Source organism: Ammospiza nelsoni, chromosome 35, assembly GCF_027579445.1.
Source record: "Ammospiza nelsoni isolate bAmmNel1 chromosome 35, bAmmNel1.pri, whole genome shotgun sequence".
Taxonomy (NCBI): Eukaryota; Metazoa; Chordata; class Aves; order Passeriformes; family Passerellidae; genus Ammospiza; species Ammospiza nelsoni.
In genome coordinates this window covers 1,913,125-1,924,120 of record NC_080667.1, presented here as the reverse complement: position 1 = coordinate 1,924,120, position 10,996 = coordinate 1,913,125, and the positions used below count along the sequence as shown (strand labels likewise).

The following is a 10,996-nucleotide window of genomic DNA, read 5'->3' as shown; positions in this document are numbered from 1 at the left end:
TGTGGGGCTGGAGGGGGGTCCCCAATTCCCCTCCCCCCCAAATTCCTCCTCCCCAATTTCCGCCCCTCCCCCAACTCCTTGATTTCCCCCTTCCCCTCCTTCCCAGTGCTCCCAGTTCCGGACCATCAACCATTATGGGATGGAGCCCGAGGCCTCTCTCCGGGGGGGTCCCCGCTCCCCCCCCTTGGCCTCCCCCGGGGGGTGGGGGAGGGGCTGCCTCGGCTCTTTCCCTGCCCTTATCAAGATTTTGGGGAATGAGGATGGAATTTTTGAATTTTGGAATTTTTGCCCCCCCCTCCCCCCGCGATGACGTCACCCTGGGGGGGGTGTCCCTCCCCCCCCCTCCCAGTGCTCCCAGTCCCGCAGGGCCTTTCCCAGTGCCACCAGTGCCCGCTGAACTGGTGCCGAGGTGTGCGGGGAACGCCCCCTCCCCAGAATTCGGAGGGACCCCACAATTGGCATGGAGGTACCGGGGGGGGGAGGGGAGGGAGGGTCCCAGTCCTGCCTCAATCCCCCCCCTCACCCACCCAGACCACCCCCCCTTGGCTCCCCCCTCCCAGTCCCCCCAGCCGCCCCAAAGCCCCCGTACCCCCTCAGCCCCCTTTAACCCGCCCCCAAGTTTAACCCCCCACCCCGGACACCCCCAGAGCCCCCAGCCCCCCTTTAACCCTTCCCTGCACCCTCATTCCCCCCCCCCCCTTTAACACCCCCTGCCCCCCAGACACCCCTGGGCACCCCCAGATCCCTATTTACCCCCTGTGACACCCCCAGACTCCAATTCACCTCCCATGAGACCCCCACACTGAGACCCCCATTTGGCCCCCGTGCACCCCCATTTATCCCCTAGAGCCCATTTACCCTCATTTACCCCCCATGACCCCCCAGACCCCCTTTATGACGCCCCAGATCCCATTTACCCCTCCAGACCCAATTTAGGCCCCCCACTCACCTCTGTATGACCCCCCCCCAGACCCCATTTCCCCCCATTTCCCCCTGAGACCCCACTGACCCCCCATTATGACCCCCAGACTTTATTTAAACCAAATTCCCCCCTGGCCCCTATTATGACACCCCCAGACCCCGTCACCCCCCCAGACCCCATTTCCCCCCAGCCCCACCGACCCCCCTTTTACCCCATTTCCCCCCTACACCCCCATTATGACCCCCAGACCCATTTCCCCCCCACTGACCCCATTTCCTCCCCCGACTCAATTTCCCCCTCGCATTTCCCCCATTCCCCCCCAGATCCCATTTCCCCCTCAAGACCCCCCCAGACCCATTTCCTCCCCATTTTCCCTCACTGACTCCCCATTTCCACCCCTTTCCCCCCATTTCCATCCCAGACCCCCATTATGACACCCCCAGACCCATTTCCTCCCCATTCACCCCCATTTCCCCCTCCCAGACCCCATTTTCTCCCCATTGCCCCCCATTATGACCCCCCAAACCCCATTCCCCCCCACTTCCTCCCCATTTCCCCCCCTAGACCCCCATTTCTCCCCCCTGACCCCATTTCCTCCCTATTTCACCCCCCCATTTACCCCCAATTTACCTCCCCAGATCCCCATTATGACACCCCCAGACTCAATTTCTCCCCCCCAGACCAAATTTCTCACTCCATTTCCCTCCTGTGATATCCCCAGACCCCATTTCTGCCCCCAGACCCCCATTATGACACCCCCAGACCCATTTCCTCCTCATTAGCCCCCATTTCCCCCCATCATGACACCCCCAGACTCAATTTCTTTCCTCCCAGACCCCATTTCCCCCCATTTTCCCCCCAGACGCCCCCCCCGGTCACTCCCGCTCCCCTCCGGGACGCGGCTCTGGCTGTGGCTGAAGTCTCCGTCCTGTCCCTCCTCCTCCTCCTCGCCGTCACCAGCAAGTGCTGGTGCTGCTGGTCCTGCGCCCCCTTCCCGAGCCCCCAGACCCATTTACCCCCTCTTCGCCCCCATTTCCACCCCCCAGACTCCCCTTATGACACCCCCAGACTCCATTTACCCCCCATTAGCCCCCATTTCCACCCCTAGACTCCCATTACGACACCCCTAGATTCAATTTCTTCCCCATTCCCCCCATTTCCTCCCCATTATGACACCCCCAGACCCAATTTCCCCCTCCCCAGACCCCATTTCTCTCCCCTAGACCCCATTTCTCCCCCATTTCCCCCCCTTGAGCCCCATTATGACACCCCCAGACCCATTTCCTCCCCACTCACCCCCATTTCCCCCCCCCAGTCCCCATTTCCCCCCATTATGACACCCCCAGACCCATTTCCCCCCATTTCCCCCCCCCCCCAGACGCCCCCCCGGTCACTCCCGCGCCCCCCCCGGGACGCTGCCCTGGCTGTCGCGGAGATCTCGCTGCTTTCCCTCCTCCTCCTCCTCGCCGTGTGCAGCAACTCCCGGTGCTGTTCGCCCTGTGCCCCCTCCCCGCGTCCCCCGAGCCCCCGGGCAGCCCCCACGGACCCCCACTGACCTCCCTAGGAGGTCACCCCCAGACTCAATTTCTTCCCCCAGACCCCATTTTTCTCCCATTTACCCCCATTCCCCCCCATTATGACGCCCCCAGACCCATTTACCTCCCATTTTCTCCCCATTTCCCCCTCTGCTGACCCCATTTCCCCCCATTATGACACCCCTAGACCCAATTTCTTCTCCCCCAGACCCCATTTACTCCCCATTTCCCCTTCTGTGACACCCCCAGACCCCCATTATGACACCCCCAGACCCCACTTCTCCTTCCATTTACCCCCTCTGACACCCCCAGACCTAATTTAACCCCCATTTCTCCCCCCCAGACCAAATTTTCCCCCCATTAGCCCCCATTTCCACCCCCTAGACCTCCCATTATGACACCCCCAAACCCCATTTCTCCCCTCGGACCCTCCTTTATGACTCCCCAGACCCATTTATCCCCCAATTTCAGCCGCTAGACGCCCATTATGGCACCTCCAGACTCAATTTCTTCCCCCCCAGACCCTTTTCTCCCTCATTTTCTCCCCACTTCTCCCCCCTAGACCAAGTTTTCTCCCCGTTTCCCTCCCTTATGATCCCATTTCCACGCCCTAGACCCCCATTATGACACCTCCAGACCCAATTTTCTCCCCATTTTCCCTCCCAGACGCCCCCCCCCCGGTCACTCCCGCTCCCCCCCGGGACGCGGCTCTGGCTGTGGCTGAAGTCTCGGTGCTCTCCCTCCTCTTCCTCCTGGCTGTCACCAGCAACCTCCTGGTGCTGTTCGCGCTCCGCCCCGCTCCCCGCGCCCCTCGCGCCCCCGGGCAGCCCCCATTGACTCCCACTGACCCCCCTAGAGCCCCGTTATGACACCCCCAGACTCTATTTCTTCCCCCCAGACCCCATTTACCCCCATTTATCCCTGTTATACGACCCCCAGGCTCAGTTTCTCCGCCCCAGACCAAATTTCTCACTCCATTTCCCTCCTGTGATACCCCCAGACCCCATTTCTCCCCCATTTCTGCCCCCTAGAACCCCATTATGACGACCCCAGACCCATTTCCCCCCCATTTCCCCCCATTATGACACCTCCATACCAAATTTTCTCCCCATTTTCCCTCCCAGACGCCCCCCCCGGTCACTCCCGCTCCCCCCCGGGACGCGGCTCTGGCTGTGGCTGAAGTCTCGGTGCTCTCCCTCCTCTTCCTCCTGGCTGTCACCAGCAACCTCCTGGTGCTGTTCGCGCTCCGCCCCGCTCCCCGCGCCCCCCGCGCCCCCGGGCAGCCCCCGGCCCGCCCGGCGCGGCCGCTCCGCCGCTACCTGCGGCACCTGAGCCTGGCGGACCTGGCGGCGGCGGCGGGGCTGGTGCTGCCGCAGCTGCTGTGGGACCTCACGGACCGGTTCCGCGGCCCGGACCCGCTCTGCCGCCTCACCAAGTACCTGCAGGGCGTCGCCATGTTCGCCTCGGCATACGTGGCCGTGGCCATGGCGTGGGACCGGCACCGGGCCATCTGCCGGCCCTTGGGGACAGCGCGGGGGACAGCGAGGGACAGGGAGGGGAGCTGGTGGAGGTGGGGCAGGGGGAAGGGGGACACTGGGAGGGCTGGGGACATCGCGAGGGACACTGGGGACACCAGGACACGGGGACACTCCGGGTGCTGGAGGTGGGGCAGGGGGCAGGGGGACACCGGGGATAGCGCTGGGGACACTGCTGGGGACAGTGGGGACACCCAGGGAGGGACACGGAAACAAACAGGGGGACATGGGGACACTGGGGTCACCAGGACATGGAGACAAACTGGGGGACACAGGGACACAAGGGACATTGGGGACACCGGGATGAGAGGTCCCTCCAGGTGCTGGAGGTTGGGCTGGGGACACAGGGACATTGGGAGGACTGGGGACACTGGGGACACTGGGGACACTGGGGACACTGGGAATAGAAGACACGAGGATACTGGGATACGGGGACAGTCCAGGTGCTGGAAGTGGGGACAGAGAGGGGCCGGGGGTGCTGGGAGTGGGGTGTGGGGACACTGGGGACATGGGGACAATGGGGACACTGGAAGTGAGGTGCAGGGACATGGGGATACTGGGGACACTGGATACACCGAGAGGGGGACACGGAGACAAACTGGGAGACACGGGGATACTGGGGACACTGGGGGCATTGGGAATGGGGTACAGGGACATGGGGACACTGGGGACACCCGAGGAGGGACATGGAGACAAACAGGGGGACACGGGGACACTGGGGATGAACTGTGGGGACATGGGGACACTGGGGGTGAGCTGTGGGGACATGGGGACACTAGGAGTGGCAGGGGCTGGGGGTGGCAGTGGAAGGGGATTGGGGACAGCAGTGGCACCAGAGATGGGGACGCACGGGGACAGGAAGGTGGGGACACTGGGGACAGTGGGAGTGGCACAGGGGGACACTCGGGGTGCTGGGGATGGGGACATAGGGACACTGGTGACACCAGGGGTGGGACACAGGGAGCCAAGGGGTGCTGGGGGTGGGGACACAGGGACAGCGGCAGGGACATGGGGGCACAGGGACGCAGGGACACCTGGGATGGCACCTGGGAACCGGCCGGCGGCTGGGGACACTGGGACAGCGCTGGGGACAGCACTGGGGACAGCAGGGACAGTGGGGACAGCAGGGACGGCACCACTGCTATGTCCCCCCTGTGCCCCCCAGGGCCCTGTGCCACCCCAGTGTCCCCAACCCTCCATGTCACTCCAATGTCCCCAACCATCCACATCACCCCGGTGCCACCAAGTCCCAATGGCACTCCAGTGTCCCTTCGTGTGTCCCCAATGCCACCAAGTCCCAATGGCAGCCCAATGTCCTTCCATGTCACCCCAATGTCCCACTGTGTCACCCCAGTGTCTCCAAGCCCCAATGGCACCCCAATGTCCCACCGTGTGTCCCCAGTGTCCCTCCATGCCACCCCAATGTCCCACTGTGTCACCCCAATGTCCCTAAGCCCCAAAGACACCCCAAAGTTCTTCCATGTCACTCCAGTGCCACCAAGTCCCAATGGCAGCCCGATGTCCCACCATGTCACCCCAATGTACCTCTGTGTCACCCCAGTGCCACCAAGTCCCAATGACAGTCCAATGTCCCTCCGTGTGTCCCCAATGTCCCCATCACCCCCCTTGTCACCCCAGATGCCCACCAGGTGCCTGTCACAGGCCACCCTGGGGGGTTCCTGGGCCACCACGGGGATGTCCGGGGCCACCATGGGGGGGTCCTGGGCTGCCATGGGGGACTCTGGGACCACCATGAAGAGGAACCAGGCCAGTACGGGGGTCCCTCAACCCACTCCAGATGGGGACTCTGGGGCCACCACAGCAGAGTCCGGGGCCACCCCAGCTGGATCTGGGGCCACCACGGCAGGGCTTGGGGCCACCATGCAGGACTACAGGACCACCACAGAGGGGACTGGGACCACCATGAAGAGGAACCGGGCCAGCACGGGGGTGCCTCAATCCACCCCTGCTGGGGACTCTGGGGCCACCACAGAGGGGTCCGGGGCCACTACAGCTGGATCTGGAGCCACCATAGGGGACTCTGGGACCACCACAGAGGGGACCAAGACCACCATGAAGAGGAACCGGGCCACTACGGGGGTCCCTCAACCCACTCCAGATGGGGACTCTGGGGCCACCATGGCTGGATCCGGTGCCACCAGGCGGTGGTGGCGGGTGGCAGCGGGCCAGGCTCGCTCAGTTCTGTCCCGGTTCCGCTCGGTTCTGTCCCGGTTCCGCCGCCGCTGGGACGCTCTGGCCACGGCCTGGGCCCTGGCTCTGCTCTTCGGGCTCCCCCAGGTCGGCATCTTCGGGCAGCGCGAGGTGGGCCCGGGCGAGAGCGATTGCTGGGCGGCGTTCGCGCAGCCCTGGGGAGCCCGCGCCTATGTCACCTGGGTGGCGCTGGCCGTGCTGGTGGCACCGGCCGTGCTGCTCGGGGTCCTGCTGGTGGCCGTGGCCCGGGCGCTCCGAGGCTCCCCCGGCGGTCCCGGCGGGCTCGGCCGGGCCCGCGCCAAGAGCCACCGCATGGCCATGGTGGTGCTGGGAGTATTCGTGCTCTGCTGGACGCCCTTCTTCTGTGCCCAGCTCTGGGCCGTGTGGGACCCCCGGGCACCCACGGAAGGTGAGAGGGGACAGGGGACACTGACAGGGTGGGGACAGAGGGACATGGATGGGGACAGGGACATGGGGACACTGGGAGTGTTGGTGCTCTGCTGGACCCCCTTCTTCTGCGCCCAGCTCTGGGCAGTGTGGGACCCCCGAGCGCCCCGGGAAGGTGAGAGGGGACAGGGACATGGGGACAAGGGTGGGGACACAGGGACATGGGGACAGGGACAGAGACATGGGGACATGGGGACACTGGGAGTGTTGGTGCTCTGCTGGACGCCCTTCTTCTGCGCCAAGCTCTGGGCTGTGTGGGACCCCCGAGTGTCACAGGAAGGTGAGAGGTGACAGGGACAGGACGGGGACATGGGGATGGGGGTCACAAGGACAGGGACATGGGGACACGGATGGGAACATGGGGACAGGGGGATAGGGGACACAGGGACATTGGGACAGTTTGTGCTCTGCTGGACGCCCTTCTTCTGTGCCCAGCTCTGGGCCGTGTGGGACCCACGGGCGCCCCAGGAAGGTGAGAGGGGACACGGGGAAAAGAGTGGGGACATGGGGACATGGACAGGAACATGGGGTCACAGGGACATGGGGACACAGGGGCATGGGGACAGTTAGTGCTCTGCTGGACACCCTTCTTCTGTGGCCAGCTCTGGGCAGTCTGGGATCCCCCGAGCGCCCCGGGAAGGTGAGAGGGGACATGGGGACACATGGGGACAGGGACACGGGGACAAGGGTGGGGACATGGGGTCATGGGGACAGGAGGATGGGGTGGTGGGGACACAGGGACACGGGGACACAGGGACAGGGAGTTATGGGGACAGGGGGACATGGGGATGGGATCACAGGGACAAGGTGGGGACAGGGGGACATGGTGACATGGGGACATGGGGACAGGGGACACAGGGACATGGGGACAGGAGACACAGGGACAGGGGAACGTGGGGACAGGGAGATGGGGTCACAGGAACAGGGTGGAGACATGGGGACAGGGGACATAGGGACAGGAGTGGGGACATGGGGACACAGGGACGGGGGTTACAGGGACAGGGGACACAGGGACATGGGGACAGGGTCACAGGGACAGGGGACATGGGGATAGGGTTGGGGTGGGGACATGGGGATGTTGGGGACAGAGAGGTGGGGCACATGAGGACAGGGTCACAGGACTGGGGGCACGGGGATGTGATGGGCATGGGCAAATGGGGACGGGGGATGTGGGGACAGGGAGAAGGGACACAATGATGGGGACATAGGGATGGGGTTGGAGTTGTGGGGGACATGGGAATGGGGCCATGGGGGTGACTGGGCCAGGGGGGTGACAGGGCTAGGGGGACGGTGACAGGGCCAGGGGGACACTAGGACAGCCAAGGGTGACCCCGATATTTTCCCATGCCTGGCAGGGCTCTGGCTGGGGGTGGGTGGATGTCCCGCTCCTGGGGGTGTCCCCAGATGTCCCCAACTGTCCCCATGTGTCCCCAGGGCCCGCGTTCACCATCCTGATGCTCCTGGCCAGCCTGACCAGCTGCACCAACCCCTGGATCTCGGCCGCCTTCAGCACCAGCCTGGCCCGGGCCATGGGCAGGCTCCTATGTCCCTGCCGCCATCGTGGGGACACTGGGTGACAGCGGTGACACTGGGTGACGCAGGGTGACACAGGGCTATGGCCCACCTGCTGTGTCCCTGCTGCCACCACGGGGACACCAGGTGACATCGGTGACACCGAGTGACACTGGGTCACACAGGGCCATGCCCCGAGTGCTATGTCCCTGCTGTCACCGCTGCAGTGACACCGGGTGACGCTGGGTCACATGGGGTGACACGAGGTGACACAGGGTGACACAGGGTAACAGGGCCATGGCTCATCGCCTGTGTCCCTGCTGCTGCTGCTGCTCAGGTCACATGGGGTAACAGGAGTGACACAGTGTGACATGAGGTGACACAGAGGCCTGAACGAGGATGGGGCTCACACTGGTGACTTGTGTGATACGAGGACTCGCAAGGGACACACAGGGCGACATGGGGACACATGGGGGGGGTCTTGTGTCACTTGAGGGGCTCGTGTCACATGGTGGGGGTCACTCGAGTGTCACACGGTGGGGGTGACACAGTGGGGGTCACATGAGTGTCACATGGGGGTCACTCCAGTGTCACAAGGGGTCACTCCAGTGTCATTGTTGGGGTCACACAAGGACCAAAATCTTGCACTGGGGGAGGGGTCGCACGAGGATTGGGGCTCTGGGGGCGGGGCTTGCACGAGTGGGTGGGGCTTGCACGAGGGGCCACACCTGAGCCTCGTGTAAGGGACAGGGGGACACACCTGGGGACATAAGGGGAGGGCCAACCCCCCCTGCTATGTGGAAAGCGAATCACCAATAAAGCAGATTATTTTCCTGATTTTTTTTGTGGGACACAGGAGATAAATAAAGAAGCCCAGGAGATAAATACAGGTAGCCCCAAAATCGAAAGAAATTGGCTAAAAAAAGGAAAAAAAAACCCCAAAAATGGAGAGAAATCAGCCCAAAAGGGAGAGAAAAGGGGGTAGATCCCCAAAATAGAAATCAGCCCAAAAAGGTGGGGAAGGATCCCAAAATAAAGTGTAATTAGCCCAAAAAGAGGGGGAAAAAGGAGGGGGAAATCCCCAAAATTGAAGGCATCTGCCCAAAAAGAGGGAAAGATGCCAAAAATCAAAAGAAATCAGCCCAGAAAGTGCGAAAAAGGAGGAAAAGATCCCAAAAAATGTGAGAAATCAGCCCAAAATGGAAGGAAGATCTGCCAAAAAGGGAAGAAATCAGCCCCAAAATGGGAGAAAGACCCCAAAATAAAGAGAAATCAGCCCAAAATTGGGGAAAGAGGACCCTAAAAATTGAGAAAAATCAGCCCAAAAAGGGACAAAGGATCCCAAAAATAGAAATAAATCAGCCCTAAAAAGGGGAAAGATCCCAAAATAGAGAGGAATCAACCCAGAAAGAGCTAAAAAAGGGGGAACTGTCCCAAAAATCAAAGAGGAATTGCGAAGGCCAGCAGGTGGCCTGGAAGCCTCACAGTCGCGGGTAACCCTGACCATAACTCAACCAGTCTCTGCCGTTAAAGGAGAAGAAATCAATGTTAATATTAATTAAAATAACAACAACAAAAAGACCTCCCCTCCAAAAAAAAAAAAACCCCACAAAAATCCCCCTAAAAAAGCCCCACCCAAACTAAAACTACCAGCAGCAAAATAAACAAGTAAAAAACCCAGAAACCCAAACCCTCGCCCAGCTCCAGAGGTGAAACATGATAAACATGTTAAACATGATAAACCCGGCCCTAGTGAGGTTTTGGGGTGTCAGATGTCTCTGCCTCATCCCCCACAGGTGCTGGCACTCCCTGCTGGCCTTGCTCGTCCTGCTGCTCTTCAAAATGCTGCTTATTGAATGCAAAATGGAGTTTATTGTATACAAAATGCAGTTCATTGTATGCAAAATTGAATTTATTGTATAAAAAAATGCAGTTTATTGCATACAAAATCCTGCTTATTGTATATAAAATGCAGTTTATTGCGTACTAAATGCCATTTATTGTATACAGACTACAGTTTACTGTATACAAAATGCTATTTATTGTATACAAAGTACTGCTTATTGTGTACAAAATGCAGTTTATGTACACAAAGTGTTGTTTATTGTATACAAAATGCAGTTTATTGTATACAAAATGCTTAATATTGAATATAAAATGCAGTTTATTGTATACAAAAGGCTGTTTATTCTATACAAATTGCAGTTTATTGTATACAAAGCACTGCTTATTGTATACAAACTGCTGCTTATTGTATGCAAAATGCTGCTATTGAATACATAATGCAGTTTATTGTATACAAAATGTCAGTTATTTGTCGTGGTTTGACTGGAAATGAGACATCTGGGATATGTTGTTTTTGCTGTAGTCACCAATGGGTGGTCGGATTTTAAGATGAGCACCTGGTTTGACCAGTGGGGTATTGGATCCGCCTCTTGAGACTACAAACCCAAGGAGTTAAAAGCAGGGCTCTTGTCCTTCAGAGCCCTCTTGGGATTTCCGGCGTGAAGGGTTGGGTCTCTCCCCCGGGGGAGGGGAAAGCCACGGGCCCATCTGCGATAGGCCCGGATTCGGTGGAAGGGTGGGGGAGCATCGAGCGACCTGTTTATCCCCCCCCCCCCACACACCTTTTTGGAGACGGAGAGAGAATGCAGCCTGTGCTGTTATCTTGAAACTTGATATCATGTGCCGGCAGCACGGCTGAGAGGAGAAGGGCGGGGGGCAGCGAGCAGCCCAGCCGCCTGGGAGAGCTTTTAACCCTTGTGGATAGTGAGAACTTCACGGAACATTACCTTTCCTAGGAAAGGGATAAGAGTGGAAGATGAAGGAAGAAA

At 60.1% G+C, this 10,996-nt stretch overlaps 1 protein-coding gene across 1 annotated transcript; it reads left to right on the top strand.

The window, feature by feature from the left end:
- Nucleotides 1-341: 341 nt before the first annotated feature.
- LOC132086025 (uncharacterized) lies at nt 342-8,633 on the top strand. Its single transcript, XM_059491485.1, has 4 exons — nt 342-466; nt 3,582-4,021; nt 4,985-6,612; nt 8,085-8,633. The coding sequence occupies exons 1-4, from the start codon at nt 461-463 to the stop codon at nt 8,225-8,227; spliced, it is 2,217 nt and encodes a 738-aa protein (XP_059347468.1). The 5' UTR covers nt 342-460; the 3' UTR covers nt 8,228-8,633.
- The last annotated feature ends 2,363 nt before the right edge of the window (nt 8,634-10,996 follow it).